Genomic DNA, 17,448 nt, shown 5'->3' on the forward strand with positions numbered 1-17,448 from the left:
TTCTTTTATAATCATGTACTAATGTGTGAAATCACATATTATTCTTTATAATGAGTTTTGTTGATTATGTCTGATTTTACAAGATTAAATACTAAAAATATTTTTCTCCAAGGTGCAATATTAATTTTTCTACCTGGATATGATGAAATTGTTGGTTTGAGGGATCGTATCCTGTTTGATGACAAGCGGTTTGCTGACAATACACATAGGTAAACTATAAAGCTTTGTACTTGCTGTTCAAGCTAACAGACAGATTCTTTGTTGCTCAAGCTAACAAACAGGTTCTATAGTTCATTTTCTCTTCTCAATTGTAATAGATATCAAGTCTTTATGCTCCATTCAAATATGCAGACATCTGATCAAAAGAAGGTATTAAAAAATCCACCTGCAGGTGTCCGAAAAATAGTAAGCATCATAAGATCTTTTATGTTCTACTTTTGTTATTCATTTGTCTATTTTCATATTAATCTTAAAATAACATTCCATTTCAGATCCTTTCCACCAATATTGCTGAAACAAGCATCACTGTCAATGATGTTGTCTTTGTTATTGATTCTGGTAAGGTGAAGGAGGTATGTATGAATAAGTTATATTTGTACCAAATGAAGAAGATTGAGTTCCAGTCCAACAGCTACTTTAGTAAAACTTCATTTTAGATGCAAATTTCTTTATAGATGAATTTAGCATAATAAATGTTTTACCAAACTGTTCTAACTTATATTTAGTATGTTGGGTATATTTTAGTGATCCAACAAATTAGACAAGAAGATTCACTTCTACTTACTAACTAGTAGTAGAACAGTAAAGAATTAGAATATGCACAGTAAAAATTTGTCACATAGTGGCAATTTGATTTACATATTTTCTATTTTCCTCTTATATTTGGGGATGGGTTGTAGCCCTCTTATTCATTGATAGAACCTAATGCCTTACATACAGTGTGTGTGCATATGTGTGTGTATAGTAGGTGTTCTAAAGGTATTTAGATCAAGAGAAACTTGATTAACAAAGGAAAACAAAATCCTAAAAATTGAGAAAGATGTATGCTGGGACCTCATGCTTCCAGATGCACATTTACCTACACATTTACACGTGCACAGACGCATACATACAAAACCAACAGCAGTGCAAATTAGGGTGAACATCCCAGTAGTTAGCCAACAGTGGAAATCACTGCTCGGCTTTGTGCAAAAAGAGTTTTTTTTTCTTACTCTTTTATCTACTGTCTCTTGATACTTTCATACTACTGTAGCCATTCGTAAATTGCATCAAAGACATCAAAGCATAAAATATTTACTATTAGACCCTTTGCAAAAAATTTTCTTCTCTCAAAAATAAGTGATAGCATTTGCTTGTTTTCAGTATTAACATTACTAATAATTCCCAGCGCCATAACTTTTAATAGATCAAATGATAGAGGTAATTAGTTTTTTAAGGAAGAAATGATAAAATGGATATAAGTAATCATTTTAGTGTGAAAAATTCATGTTTTCAATGTAATTTTAGTATCACCTTACAGAGAATAAAATTTCTTGTGGTTTTGATCAAACTCATTGTAAAGGAAGAGTAAACTGTTTCAGCTATAGTGTTAAAACTAAGTGATGTGTCTTTACATACCAAGACTTGTCAGATGTGCTGAATACCTGCCCTCTCTGTACTGGGTAGGCTGAGACAGGAGGATCTAAGTAAAGTTAAGGCTAACTTGGGCTACATTGCAAGAACCTGTCTCAAAAATGAAAAAGCAGTAGGATCAAAACCCATTGCCATTGTTCTTTGTGGAAGCCTAGGCAGTTTGGATGCTCACCTTACTAGACCTGGATGGAGGTGGGTGGTCCTTGGACTTCCCACAGGGCAGGGAACCCTGATTGCTCTTTGGGCTGACGAGGGAGGAGGACTTGATCGGGGGAGAGGGAGGGAAATGGGAGGCGGTGGCGGGGAGGAAGCAGAAATCTTTAATAAATAAATAAATAAAAATTTAAAAAAAATGAAAAAGAGAGTGCAGATGTATTGCTCTTATGTTATTTAAATTTTAGAAATTAATTCTTCTAGGTGTTATCAAATCATGACTTTAGCACAGTAATAGTATCAAAAGTATTATACATACAAAACTAACAAATGAAACAAATATTATAAGCTAAGCAACATACTTTCTGAAAATTTCTTGACTAAACTTATTAGAAAATGCATTTGTATTTGCTCTGTTTAATTAATTTTATACAAGGGAAAGCAAGGGCATGGAATACTTTTTAAACCACTTCTACAGCAGATCTTTACTTTTGACCATTTGAGGAAGTCTAGTGTTAGTAATGATTATATTTTTCTTTGAGACATTCAAGAAAGGTTAATTTCTGAGTAACTCAGCAGGATGTTACTTCACTTAGAGGTGTTTAGTTTGGTAATTATTAGTCATTCTTCCAGAGATTTACTCTTTGAGATGTATTTTGGCAATTTTTTTTCTAGTCATTCTTATTTCTTAAAAATGATGTAAATATGATAGAAAAAATCTCCAGAGAATCCTATTTTTGCTTTTTATTCTGTGTTTTGTTTGTTTTTTATAATAATTTCTATTTTTTGACATGATAATCACATCATTCCTTCCCTTTTTTCTGACTCATCCCTGGCCCTTACTTTTTTTTTTTTTTAAAAGTCCTCTTTTTCTTTTTTATTTATTTATATATATTTCTAAATCTATAAATCCAGTCTGCTCAGTGTATGTAGTGTAATCTGTGTCCATGTGATCTCAGGGCTGACCACTTGATATTGGATAACTAATTGGTGTATTTTTGCCCGAGAAAGACCATTTCTCCTGCTCTCGGCATTCCCCAGTTGCCTCTAGGGTTGAGGCCCTGCAAGCTCTCCCTCTTCATGTTAGGATATCCATTAGTGGCATCCGTGGTCTTGTAATCTCTAGGCAGTCATATGGATGTCATAATAAAGTCTTGGTGTCCTGTGAGAATCAGTTGTTATTAAACTGTAGGAGACAGTTGCAAAATGCCCCACACAGCACAGCATGGAGATTGTGTAGATCTTCAAAGCTTTGATGGCTGTCCGTTGTTTTTCATTATAATGTTTATATCCAACAAATGTGAGTTTTTAAGAATCAGTTTCTTCAATGGAGGAAGGGTAGATGGGGTAGGGAGAGAAGGTGGAGAGATTGGGAAGAGGGGAGAGAGGAGAAGTTTTGGTTAAGATTTAAAAACAAGAAAATAAAACAAACAGAACAGAAAAAATAATCAGTTTATTCTAATTAATCAAGAGGGGCTTTTAAGTTTAACTTGGGCATGTTAAAATATCTATATTCTCATTAGTACCAACCATGTTTTAACATAAAGATGATTTAATATTGCAGAAATCCTTTGATGCACTGAATTTTGTTACAATGTTAAAAATGGTATGGATTTCCAAAGCTAGTGCCATACAGCGCAAAGGCAGGTAATGTATATTTTATGTTATAATTACATGCATAATCTATATTCATTTACTTGCCTGTTTGATAATAATATTATATAAATTGCATATTGTATAATGTTCCTTTTATATGTGTCACATTAGTCTTAATTTTATTTTATTTATTATTTTTTTAAATAAAAGTCAACATTTATGACTACGCCAGCGATGCAAAGCAGTAACTCAAGGAGAGGCTCTGAAGGTGGCAAGTCGGATTTATATGCTCGATTGACTAGTTTCTTCTCATTTTGAACATGATTTTTTTTCCGGACCACACAGTGAGACTTTATTTCAGAAAAGACATGCTAGAATCAAGAACCATTGCTCTAGACGGTCAAACTGTGTCTATCGTAAAAAATTATAAAATTTAGATTTTATCTATCGATGCTTACCATGATAAAAGTAACATTAAATGCTTTTATGCATCCCCATTTTTTTAAGTTACATTTCTATGTTTAACTTATTTACTGATATAACCAATTAAGCTAATTCGTTCTTTCTATTATGTCTTCTGGAATTTCTTTTTTTTTTAATTGATATTTATTGAACTCTACATTTTTCTCTGCTCTCGTTCCTGCCTCTCCACTCCCACTTCAACCCTCCCCGAAGGTCCCCATGCTCCCAATTTACTCAGGAGATCTTGTCTTTTTCTACTTTCTACTTCCTATGTAGATTATATCTATGTAAATCTCTCTTAGTGTCCTCATTGTTGTCTAAGTTCTCTGGGATTGTGGTTTGTAGGCTGCCTTTCTTTGCTTCATGTTTAAAACCACCTATGAGTGAGTATATGTGATAATTATCGTTCTGTGTCTGGGTTACCTCACTCAAAATAATGTTTTCTAGCTCCATCCATTTTCATGCAAAATTCAAGCTGTTGTTATTTTTTTCTGCTGTGTAGTACTCCATTGTGTAAATGTACCACATTTTTCTTATCCATTCTTCTATCGAGGGGCATTTAGGTTGTTTCCAGGTTCTGGCTATGACAAACAATGCTGCTATGAATATAGTTGAACACATGTCCTTGTGGCACGATTGAGCATCCTTTGGATTCATACCCAAAAGTGGTATTACTGGGTCTTGAGGAAGGTTGTTTCCTAATTTTCTGAGAAATCACCACACTGACATCCGAAGGGGCTGTACCAGCTTGCATTCCCACCAGCAAAGCAGAAGTGTTCCCTTTTCCCCACAACCTCTCCAGCATAAGTTGTCATCGGTGTTTTTGATTTTGGCCATTTTTACAGGTGTAAGATGTAGTCTCAGAGATGTTTTGATTTGCATTTCTCTGATGACTAAGGATGTTGAACATTTTCTTAAGTGTCTTTCAGCCATTTTAGATTCCTCTGTTGACAGTTCTCTGTTTAGGTCTGTACTCCATTTTTTTTATTGGATTATGTGATCTTTTGATGTCCAATTTCTTGAGTTCTTTGTATATTTTGGAGATCAGACCTCTGTCTGATGTGGGGTTAGTGAAGATCTTTCCCCATTCTGTAGGCTGTTGTTTTGTCTTGTTGACCATGTCCTTTGCTTTACAAAGAAGCTTTTCAGTTCCAGGAGTCCCATTTATTAATTGTTTCTCTCAGTGTCTGTGCTGCTGGGGTTATATTTAGGAAGTGGTTCCCTGTGCCAATACATTCAAATATACTTCCCACTTTCTCTTCTATAAGGTTCAGTGTGGCTGGCTTTATGTTGAAGTCTTTGATCCATTTGGACTTGAGTTTTGTGCATGGTGATAGATATGGGTCTATTTTCATTCTTCTACATGTTGATATCCAGATATGCCAGCACCACTTGTTAAATATGCTTTCTTTTTTCCCTTTGATATTTTTTGCTTCTTTATCAAAGATAGGTGTTCGAAGATGTGTGGATTGGTATCCGGGTCTTCTATTCAATTTCTTTGGTCCTCCTGTCTGTTCTTATGCTAATATCAGGCTGTTTTCAGTACTTTAGCTCTGTAGTAGAGTTTGAAGTCAGGGATTGTGATGCCTCCAAAAGTTCTTTTATTATACAGGATTGTTTTGGCTATCCTGGGTTTTTTTGCTTTTCCAAATGAAGTTGAGTACTGTTCTTTTGAGGTCTCTGAAGAATTTTGCTGGGATTTTGATAGACATTGCGTTGAATTAGTCTTAATTTTATACTGTCTTTGCCATGCAAATTGTTTTGGTACTTTAAAATAATTAGCTAAAAAGATTTAAATCACATTTATTTAGGTTTTTTTTTTTTTTTTTTTTTTTTTTTTTTTTTTTTTTTTAGTTAGTGTGTGTGTGTGAGAGAGAGAGAGAGAAAGAAAGGCTATGACACACATTTGACATTCAAAGAATACCTTTCAGGAATTCGTTTTCTTCTTCTACAATGTGGTTCCTGAGAATAGAACTAAGTTGCTGGGCTTGGTCACAAGTGTCTTTAACCCCTGGACTATCTCACTGGCACATTTGGGTACATTTTCACAAGTTAAATTTAGGCCATATTGCTGGCTCAAGTGAGACCAGAGGGCAGTTGAGCCCATAGTCCCACTTGTATCTGTGCACCTGTTGACAGTTGTTAGCTACTGGGAGCGGGAGAGACAGTTTTCTTGAAAGGTGTAGCCTCTGTTGACTATGTGTTGGTGGAAGACCAGATATCTGAGACTACTTGGACAGCACAAATTGATCTTAAAGGCTTTTGTTGTTTGTTTTGTTTGGTTACAAAAAAAGTAATAAGGTTGGGTAGGCAGGAAGTGGGGATGGATCTGGGAAGCATTTTGTGTGTTTGTGTGTGTGTGAATATGGTCAAGAGAAAAAAATTGAAACTGTAGTATAATTCATGTTAAGATAAAAGACATTCAAAGGAAGCAGATATTATAAACATTTAAAATATAGGACAAAGGAATAATTTCTTCAGAATACAAGTAAAATCTTTATAATTAAAATAATTTTCGTACAGGCCAAAATGGTTTATCAAAATGAAATTTATACATGTCCTGCTAATGCATTGTTTCACATATTGTCCTTGAGCTAGCAATCCTTTTGTCTATATCTCCCAGTTGCTGCCTTTACGTGTAACCAATTACCCAAGCATTTCACTATTGATGGACACTACCCAGTTGCCGTATCTTTTATTATAATGTTGCAAAGACCAGTCTCAAAAAACATCTTTACCTCATGTATATCAAAGTGAATACAAATCAATGAAGCACTACGATTTTTCTTATTAGTCTGAGACTAATGAACATGTTTTATTGAATAGAACATAGAGGCAAAAACATTGGTTTAAATATTTTGCTAATGGGAGTTTATATTGGTATGAGTTCTTCAGAAGCTAAATTAAAACTATTTCTAAGTCTTCTTTTTATTATATAATCCATGCCTCACAGTGTATCTTAATATCTTACTTTTACTTATTACATGTATATGAAGATTTTTCCTGTTGTTTTTTTGAGACATGAAGTTTTTTTGTTTTTTTTTTTTTTTTTTTTTGAGAAAGGGTTTCTCTGCAGCTTTAGAGCCTGTCTTGTAACTAGCTCTTGTAGACCAGGCTGGCCTCAGACTTGTAGAGAGATCTGCCTGCCTCTGCCTCCCTAGTGCTGGGATTAAAGGCATCCATCACCTCCACCTGGTGACATGAAGATGTTTTTAAGACTGTTCTTTACAACATTATAACAAAAGATCTGGGAACTGGGTAGTATTCATCAATAGTGAAATGTTGGACACAGTTACATGCCTACTTCTGCATTGGCAGCAGCTGTGTCCTGACTCAAAAATACCAAAAGAAAAGATACCCTGTATACTAAAGGCTTTAAGGCATGATTTCTGTGCTTTGTAACTCCATAAAGTCAGACATTGTTATAATTATGTCAAGCTGTTCTCTTTGATACATTGAGCTGATTTATAATATTAAGTGTATATTATTGCAGGTCAGAAATCTTAGTAAAGCTCGTTCTATTTTCAGTACATACCAGGGGCAACCTTTGTTGTGAAGTATGGAGTAATTCCGTGTTGATACTATTTGCTGTAACTGGATTATGCTTTTAGCGGAGTTATGAGTGAATTTAAGAAAAAAAGAGGAAAGGGGGAACCACAGAAAGACATTCCTGAAAGGTTAAGGGACAGTCAGGTAGGACTGTGAATGAAATGAGCAGGAAAGTTGTCTGTATAGTTTAGTTTGAAAGAAGATGGTGAAGACTGGGCTGAAAGTTTGGAATAAGTCCTTAAGACCGGTTTTATTTTTCTCTCTTTTTAAAGAAGTATGCGTGTGTGTAGGTGCCTGTGGAGGCCAGTAGTGCTGACCTCCTGGAGCTGGATCCTCTATACAAGCAGTATTCACTTTTAATTGCTGAGCCGTCTTCTCAACGTTTGTGCCATCTAAAAGAAGCAGCTTTTTGGAGAACGGGTTCATTAATATTTTCACTTCAATAAGAGAGGACAATAGGCAGCATTATTGTAGCAGGGTGAAAACAGAAAGATGGGTAATTCAAGATGTAGTAAAGAAGTATTATTGGGGATTTTTAAATACGTATGAGGGTGGGGAATAAGGAATCAAGTAGAATCAAGACTGCTGGGCTGGCAAAAAGGCTCATGAAAGCATTTGCCATATAAGATAAGGCTGCAAACCAGAATTTGATCCTGGAAATCTATAGTAAAAGGAGAGAACCTACTCTTGATAATTGTCTTCTGACCAGTGCATGTGCACTGTGGCAAGCTTTGCACTTGTGCGCGTGCACGCGCGCGCGCACACACACACATTAAAATAAAAAAAAAAAAGTTAAGTGTTACCTAGGGTTCTGTTTTAGGAAATTGGACATTGTTGCTACTGTTGCCAGATAATTTGGTAAAGGTTCTTCTGTTGAGAAGAAGAATTACATTTTGGCTGTCTTGAGATTTAATTAACTAGAAAATCCATGTGGAGCTTTCCAAGAAGTTTCTGAAGTGTAGGCCTTAAATAACACCAGGAGATTTAGGATGGATAGAAGTTGAAGCTAAAGGACAAGTAAGATCCCCTCAGATGATGTGATGACAGCATATGAAGAGCATAGGACTGTGGTCTAGCCTCAGAAAGACATCGGCATTTAGGGTGTGGGCAAAGGCTAAAAGTTCCATAGGCGAGGCTGACAGGGTAGGAAAACATGTTGTTAGGAAGTAATTGATGTGGAAAGGAGTGGTTCCAGAATCTGTATGGGCCTGAGCCAGGTCCTCTGCATATATGTTATGGTTATGTAGGTTGGTGCTCTTGTGGGACTCCTAACAGTGGGTGTGGGGGGCTATCTCTGCTACTTTTGCCTGTACTTGGAACCACGTTCCTCTACTGGGTTACCTTGTCCAACATTGATATGAGGGTTTGTTCCTAGTCTTATTGTAATTTGTTATTCTATTTTTAGTTGATGTCCCTGGGAGGCCTGCTCTTTTTTTTTTTTCTTTAAGGGAAATGGAGGAGGAGGAGGAGGGGGAGGTGTGTGAAGGGACTGGGAGGAGTGGAGGTAGGGGAAATAACAGGCGGAGTGTAACATATGTAAAGAATTGAAAAAAAGAGTGGTTCAAGAATATCAGATTTTTGTAGCCTTCATGTTTCCCTCCCTCTGTCCCTCCATTTGTCCCTCCCTCCCTTCCTTCTTTCCTTTCTCTTTCTTTATCCTTTTGAGGTTGTGAGCTCCATAAGGTTGGAAGTATCTCTGTCATTCATCCCGGACATTAGCTATTTCCATGATTAGAAAGATTAAAAGGAGACTTATGTCATCATACTTTCTGATGCTTTCCAAGAAATTGTATGCCACTCTAATAAATGCCAGTCCTATATTGTTATGTAATTCATAATTTGTACAATTCTAATCAATGGAACTGAACATAGAGCTTGATAACATCTCAGTGAAATTGATTAAATTTAAATTAATAAGCATTCATGTTTTGAATTTCACTTAGTTTCAAATTTATGGTACTAATTTTTGATTTTTTTAAGTTATAACTGTAGAGAACATTGTTTGTGAATCTATCTCAGTAAAATGATAATATGGAGTACCAGAGCACAAAACACCTTTTAAAAGTATTCATAGAAGATAAATAAGGATTAGAACTCAGATGTCTTGATCTTAATTAATTTCCCAGTCTCCTAAATTGCATTAGTTTATAGTTTTATTATTATTGTCCATATTCCTTATCTGAGTCTGAATTTTGTGTTTTATTTTTAAGAGCTGGACGATGTAGACCTGGAATTTGTTTCCGTCTGTTTAGTAGACTCCGATTTCAGAACATGCTGGAATTTCAGACTCCAGAGCTCTTGAGAATGCCTTTGCAGGTAGACCTACAGCTCTAAGCCTTCATCTGTGGGTGAAGGGACAGCTTCCAGTTCAGTTTCTACAGATTGGGCTTGAATTAATCACTTTACAAAATAAAATCATAAGTTAAATTTTATGAAGGGGATATATCCATAAAAAAGATTTTTTATACAAATCTTACTGAACCTTCAGATATTTATTGGAATGCATTTAAATTATTGAACCATGTGTTTTGTGTGTGTGTTGTAGCATTTTAAGAGTCTCAAATGCATAGTATGATTTTGAAAATTCTGGATATGATTAGAAACTATTTAAGTTGCAAAGGTAATGCAAACATTCACTGAGATTTCAAACTTTCATCAATTGTTTTTCTTTTAGTTTTCTGCCTCTGTGCAAAACTACTAGAAGAATATCAGTCTGATTCTGTATTTTAAAAGACTTACTTATATTATTTTTATTTTACGTGCATGTTGTGTCTGTGTATGAGCAAACTCACTATCTGATGTGAGTGCTGGGAACCTAGTCTGCTTCACTGCAGTGCATCAAGTGCTCATAACCACAGCACCATCTCTCCAGCCCCCACTTTGATTCTTTGGTCTCTTAGCCTGCATGCTTGCTTTCAGTCACACAAAGGATACAGAATCATGGTTTTGACATCCATATCTCTGTGATGATTTTCGATACCCAATGTTTTTACAAGATTTCCTGTTCCTTTTATATATAATTAAAAATTTGTGAAACCTAAATTACTAAATAAACTCTTAAGTCTTTCCAATCCTCCATTCTCATGTTTCTACTCATATCATATTTAATGTTTTTTTTAAGTTGCCTTTATTTCTTTTGTGTATAGCTTTTGCTATAATGTGCTAACCCATTTCCAAATTCCTTTCCTTTATTTCTTTTATGGTACACTTCCATTTCTACTCTTGACATCTCAGTGTATGTGTTTCTTCTCCTAGGAAATTGTTTAACTTTTCCTGCTCTTGCTGAAACTTGATTATAATTTATCTCCGCCCCCACCCAGTATTCTTCACAGCACTCAGTACAATAATTAAGTAACTCGCTGAAGTAATGCGAGGTCTGTTTTTCCCTCTCCTGTAAACTCCGAAAGAGCAAGCACTGTCCTCTTTCTCTGACTTATTACATAGTACCTGTGTGTAGAAAGCACCTGAATATTTGGTGAATGGAATGATGATAGACTGAGTGAGCATGATAGGAGAAAAATTACTTACTATTTGGATAGTGACTCTCTAAGTTTTGTGGGTAAAAGCTATGTGAGAAAATGTTGCCATAAAGGGCAGTGATCATCTTGGTATAAGTTGATTGAAGGCATTACTGGTCATTTTGGTACAAGCTGATTGAGGGTATTACAAACACATACTTCATTGAAGATGCTCCTTCTATTCCTTTGACTCTGAGACTTTGCTACTCTGGGACTGGGAAACCGTTCTCATGGTTTCTTTCAATAAAAGTTAATGCTTTATTTTTACTCTTTCGAATTTTTTTGTTCTTGTGGTTTACAGGAACTTTGTTTACATACTAAATTGTTAGCCCCTGTTAATTGTACCATTGCTGACTTCCTTATGAAAGCCCCTGAACCACCTCCAGCTTTAATTGTAAGAAATGCTGTTCAGATGCTTAAGGTTGGTGTTTTAATTATTCTACTTCAATGGGAAATTAAAGCTAAATGAACATTTATTTAAGTGATTTTATTCTTTTAAAAAATGTCAGTTGATCGGTACTTTAAATACTGCTCTTACAAATTAAAATAGTAGATATAGTCTTATATATTTAATACAAAATATATTTTTATGTGATGTGACAGTAAATGAATTATTTGCATTATTTTATACTTAATGAGTTTTTAACTTAACTATATGATTCTGGGTTATGTCAAATTGTTGGTTGTTTTTCTTCCTTTACCTAGACAATAGATGCAATGGATGCGTGGGAAGACCTGACTGAGCTTGGGTATCATTTGGCTGATTTGCCAGTAGAGCCACATCTCGGTAAAATGGTCCTGTGCGCTGTTGTTTTAAAGTGTCTGGACCCCATCCTAACAATTGCCTGTACGCTAGCTTATCGCGACCCTTTTGTACTGCCTACCCAGGCCTCTCAAAAACGTGCAGCTATGCTTTGTAGGAAACGGTTTACTGCAGGGACTTTCAGTGACCACATGGCACTTCTCAGAGCATTCCAGGTACTGTTAACTTTTGTTTATTGTTAAATATGCTGTGTTAAGTACATTCTTTGGCAAGTACAGCAGTTTCAAAAATAAATAAAAAACTATATAACATTGTTATTTTTGTTTTATTTAGGAAACCACATTTTATTTATTTTTATTTAAGATTTATTTATTTTTATGTATGTGTTTTTCATGCATGTATGTATGTGCATCATATGTGTACCTGGTGTCTGACTGTCAGGAAGAAGGGTTTGATTCTATGGAACTAGAGTTTTGGAGGGTTGTGAGCCACCGTGTCAGTGCTTAGACCTGAGCCTGGGTCTTCTGCAATAGCAACAAATGCTCTTAACAACTGAGCCATCTCTACAGTCTCAGAAGTCACATTTTGTCAGTGGAACAGAAGTGGTAGGGAAAAGACCATGAGGCCTCAGTCTTACACAAAGAACTATAGGCAACTAAGAAATACTGAGAGTGGAAGAAATATTCTTCCTCAAGGAAGAGCATACCAATTGCTTAGAGTACCAAATGCTCAGCCCTGAAAATATACATGCAAATAACATTATAGAGACAGAACAGGTTACATATGTAGCAATTAATGAAGAAAGAGGCCATGAATTTGAAACAGAGTAAGAAGGGGTGTATGGGAGAGTTTGAGAGAAGAAAAGGATAAAAGAAATGATGTAACTATATTATATATCAAATAATATATATCAATATAATCAAAATAAGAAAGATATTTTTTAAAAAAATATGTGATTGCTCCTTATAGTTTAACATGACCAACTTATCTCTATTTTGTCACCCCTATTTTCTCCTATTACGTGCTGTACTATGCATGTATATATTTATATCTCATGTTTGAAAGTTGTTTATTGTTTAGTCATGACTTTGCCAAGAAATACTTTTAAAATTATTTTGGAATGACTGTGTGCTATGTAGAGGACACTGAACAAAGACTAGAAGAAAATTATCTTCAATTTAGTATTTGTAAAATTCTCTTTTTTTATACTATTTCTTTTCCTTGTGCACTTTAGGTACTATGCCAAAATTTAATTTTATAAAACAGAAAAGATAATCTAAAATTTTTAAAAATAATAGTGAGATAATGAGTAAGAAAATGATAAGATAGAAGTAACCTCTGAGGAGAGAAATGCAGTATAATTTAGAAATTTAAATATATAGGAAAGAATATATTAGTTTTTAAAAATACATTTTTTAATTCTTAAAATTTCTTGATTAGAGGCTGTGCCTCTCTATACTCTTACATTTCTCTTTGTTTATATGGAAAGCACCCTTTCAGACATTCAATATTTTTCTAACATATATAATTTAAATAATTGTAGGCTCCTTTATGATTATTATTGAGTGATGGATTGTTCAGTTCAGATATTAGATATTATAGATACTTAAGTAATAATCAGAAATCTGGAGTAGAATTCCTGTATTCTGTTCTTTCCAGCTCTTTTGAAAGCTGATGAAATAAGATAGAGCTTTCCTTCAGTTATGTTCCAAGCCAGGCTAGCATATTTTCAAAGGCCAGATTTTTATATTGTATATAAAAATTCTATAAATCCCACTTAAAAAATAAAGGATTTATTTTTTTATTTAATGTATATGGGTGCTCTATCTGCATGTATGACTTTATGCCAGAAGAGTGTATCAGATCCCACTAGAGATGATTGTAAGCCACCATGTGGTTGCTGGGAATTGAACTGAGGACCTCTGGAAAAGCCAGTGCTCTTAACTGCTGAAACATCTCTCCAGCCCTCAGAAGCCCACTTTCTATTTCCAGCCAGTTGGTAGAGTAACGTAGAGGTTGTTATTATGAGTTTCAGGATTCCTAGATATAAAAGTATTTTAGTGGAAAATATAACTGGAAAGCCTCTCACTTATGTGTAATAAACTAGCTATCTTTATACCAGCCAGAAATTATATCTATGAGGATAATTTTACAGAGTTGGTCATTTGAGTCATTTGATGTTCAGTTCTCATTGGAGTTTTGTAAACTCAACTGACTTGATAGCAGTTGTGTATAAACTAAATGACAAGTCTAATTTGATTATAAAATCTTAGACTTTCAAAAATTGTTAGAATAATACTTTAGTGGTTGATATAGTGGCATTGCTTTGTTACCTTATTGAGGTGTGATTGGTATATATGTCTTGTATATATTCTGTTTCTGTAGGCATGGCAGAAAGCACGAAGTGATGGTTGGGAGCGAGCTTTTTGTGAAAAGAATTTTCTCTCACAAGCTACTATGGAAATCATTATAGGCATGAGAACACAGTTGCTTGGTCAGCTTAGAGCATCAGGTAAGGTTTCCTATGTAGAACACCTGCTTATCCTTCATGTTTCTAAACTTCAAGTGATGCCAGCTTCTGTAGTTTTTATATCACATTATGTGTCTGTATTCATGAGTATATACCCTTCTCTATCTTCTGAACTTTTTTTTATTGATAAAATAAAACATTACACAGGTTGTAGCGGTAAACTCTATGGACATGGTCTGTAAACCCTATGGATACTCTTGACAATGAGCAATTTATATTTTTTGTTAAAGATCAGTTTAGATTTAATAAATTGTTATATTTACTTTTGCTTCTACCAAGCAAAAATTATTTAACTCTATAAAATAGCAATTATAAGAATTTAAGTAGATTGATATGGCTACTGTGTGTGTAGTTGGAGAGCACTAAAATGATTGGAAATAACTTGAAGACACTTAATTCTTTTCTGAGAAGACTAATGTTACTGTTTTGTTTTAGAATTGCTTCTTTGAAGGTTTTTTGTTGTTGTTGTTTTGTTTTTTTCTTAATAACATAGTTAACTGAAATGATAGTCAATAGTATCAGAATCTGGATTTATAGGTTTGCTGAAGTATGCAAGGAAAGCAGAGATTTGAGAATTTAAGTTTGGTTTGAATATGGGGAAGTATGAAGGATTTTTGAATTTTAAGTATACAGCATTCATACTTAACTATACTTCTACAGTTGATGTTTGAGAAAATGAAAACATACAAGTAAAAAGAATGTTTTGGGCTTCAAATTGTGAACTTGGAGAATGTTTCTAATAGCAGCTGTCTTAGTTTGGTTTCGTTTGCTGTGATAATGACCATGATCAAAAGCAGCTTGGGGAAGAAAGAACATTATTATTTCAGCTAACAGTTGTTATATCATCAAAAGAAGTCAGGGCAGGAACTAAGCAGAAGCTATGAAAGAATGCTGCCGACTGACTTTCTCTTCATTGTTTGCTCAGCCTGCTTTCTTAAACCATCCAGGACTACCTGCCAGGGATGGATGGTACTGCCTACAGTAGGCTGGCCCTTCTGTGTCAATCAACAGTCAAGAAAATGCCACAGAGACTTGCTACAGGCCAGTCTGATGACAGCATGTCCTCAGTTGAAGTACCCTCTTCTTAGATGACTCTAGCTTTTGTCAGGTTGAGAAAAAGCTAACCAACACAACTGATGATGACTTTACTGAAGAATGTGCAGTTGAAGCCAGGCATAATTACTGTCCATTAACATCCAAATGCTCAGGAGGTTGAAACAGGAGGAACTATTCAGGGCCAGTTGGAATTACATAATGAGATCTTGTCATTATGTAAACACTGTATTTAATCTAGCCTGAACAGATCTAAACTTTTATTAATTTTATACTTTACCTTTGCTTGAATGGATTGTATTGATCATGGAGTTGGATATTGTTAACTTTATAGGAGGTTATAGTTTTTGTTGCCAAATGTACACAATTGTTAAAGTACCTTTGCATAGTAGAGAAGATTGGTGTGCTCTTTTTGTCCATCCAGGTTTTGTTAGAGCACGAGGTGGTGGTGACATTCGAGATGTTAACACAAATTCCGAGAACTGGGCCGTTGTTAAAGCTGCATTGGTAGCAGGCATGTATCCTAATTTAGTCCACGTGGACAGAGAGAATGTAGTATTGACAGGGCCAAAGGAGAAAAAAGTACGATTTCATCCCACTTCAGTTCTCAGTCAGCCTCAGTATAAAAAGGTAAAACATTTTTATTGCTCTTAGACCTTGTGGTGAACCAAATTTAGGTAGTTGAAGATAAAAAAATATTCTAATATTCCAAATTAAATTAGCAAATTAAATATGTTTAATGAAACATTAAATCTTAGAAATAGCAGAGGTAACATTGGAAATGTAGTGAGGAAATCTGATAAACCAGAAGAGCAATGGCTTGCTTTAATGTTTACTAGAGTACACCATCTGTTTCACTAAAGAAATTAAAAGTATTCCCAATAAATTAAGTAATTAACACTTTCTTTTAACTGTCTTAATAGATTCCTCCAGCCAATGGTCAGGCTGCAGCGATTCAGGCATTGCCCACAGATTGGCTTATTTATGATGAAATGACCAGAGCCCATAGAATTGCTAATATCAGGTGTTGTTCAGCAGTGACACCTGTTACTGTCCTGGTGTTCTGTGGACCAGCAAGGCTGGCAAGTAATGCTCTTCAGGAACCTTCATCCTTTAGAGGTAATTGTAGTATGAAGAAGTAAAAATCTGTTGAAATAAATCAATAACATAAAAATATGAAAGCTTGTGTGGTTTGTTTATAACATGAAATAGAAAATACTGAGTTATATTTGATATAGAGAGACAACTAAGAAATGTAAAGATGTATTTAGTATGGTGAGATAGTTAGGGAGTACTAAGGTATAGTTGTATAGTGAGACAACTAGGAAATGTTCTAGGGCATATTTGGTGCACTAAGATAGGAAATAGTAAGATTTACCACTTTTGATGAGTGATTTTCAGTTAACATATTGTTGGTTTATTTTACTTCTTTTTTTTTTTTTTTGAGGATTTTCTCTGTAGCTTTGGAACCTGTCCTGGAACTATAGACTAGGCTGGCCTTGAACTCACAGAGATCCATCTGCCTCTGCCTCCCTAGTGCTACTATTAAAGGCGTGCCCCACCACCACCTGGCTTTGTTGGTTTCTTTTTAAGTGATCATATAAATAAAGATAATATTTGAAAAGTAACTGATATTCTCATCTTTATACAAATATTTTTAAATATTTTTTTTGCTTATATATTTTAATTATTTTTCTAATGCTATTTTTTTTTTACGTTTCCAGGTTTCTGGTTATAATAGGTTGCTAGATAATGATGCCCATTTTTATTTATATTGTGTTGGTAAATGTGCAAATATTGGGGGAATGTCAGAAGATGGCATTAGGTGTCTTCATCTGTCACCCACTCTACCTAGTCATTTGAGGCAGGCTCTCTCCCTGAGCCAGAGTCTTGTGCTTTCTCAGCTAGGCTGGAAGCCAGAAAGGCCCTGTGATTCTCTCGTGGCCAGAACACCTGGCATGCTATATGTGTGCTGGCATCCTAACTCTGGCATTGTGATTGTGGACCAAACATTCTTAACCATAGAGCTGTCTCTTCAACCCTTGCTGCTACACATTTGAGATTGAAAACCTAGGAGTAGATTAAACCTAGAAGCTACATAGGTTGAAAATCAAGAGGTCTTTCTAAATATGCTTAAGACTGAGATGTTTAGGACTCCCTAATACAGAAGAGTTTTTAGACGGCCTTGGCTA

The 17,448-nt window shown here is 34.9% G+C and overlaps 1 protein-coding gene across 2 annotated transcripts in view; it reads left to right on the forward strand.

The window, feature by feature from the left end:
* Nucleotides 1-17,448, forward strand: part of LOC121442257 (3'-5' RNA helicase YTHDC2) — a 62,506-nt gene that overhangs the window by 26,259 nt on the left and 18,799 nt on the right. For both annotated transcript variants that reach the window (XM_041643733.1, XM_041643734.1), the window contains 10 exons: nucleotides 113-209; nucleotides 318-405; nucleotides 492-572; nucleotides 3,350-3,432; nucleotides 9,603-9,708; nucleotides 11,212-11,331; nucleotides 11,616-11,888; nucleotides 14,059-14,185; nucleotides 15,681-15,886; nucleotides 16,180-16,375. In XM_041643733.1, coding sequence (XP_041499667.1) covers nucleotides 113-209; nucleotides 318-405; nucleotides 492-572; nucleotides 3,350-3,432; nucleotides 9,603-9,708; nucleotides 11,212-11,331; nucleotides 11,616-11,888; nucleotides 14,059-14,185; nucleotides 15,681-15,886; nucleotides 16,180-16,375 — 1,377 coding nt within the window. The remainder of the gene's footprint in view (nucleotides 1-112; nucleotides 210-317; nucleotides 406-491; nucleotides 573-3,349; nucleotides 3,433-9,602; nucleotides 9,709-11,211; nucleotides 11,332-11,615; nucleotides 11,889-14,058; nucleotides 14,186-15,680; nucleotides 15,887-16,179; nucleotides 16,376-17,448) is intronic.

Source organism: Microtus oregoni, unplaced genomic scaffold, assembly GCF_018167655.1.
Source record: "Microtus oregoni isolate MIOR12 unplaced genomic scaffold, Mior012 000088F_ref0000325, whole genome shotgun sequence".
Taxonomy (NCBI): Eukaryota; Metazoa; Chordata; class Mammalia; order Rodentia; family Cricetidae; genus Microtus; species Microtus oregoni.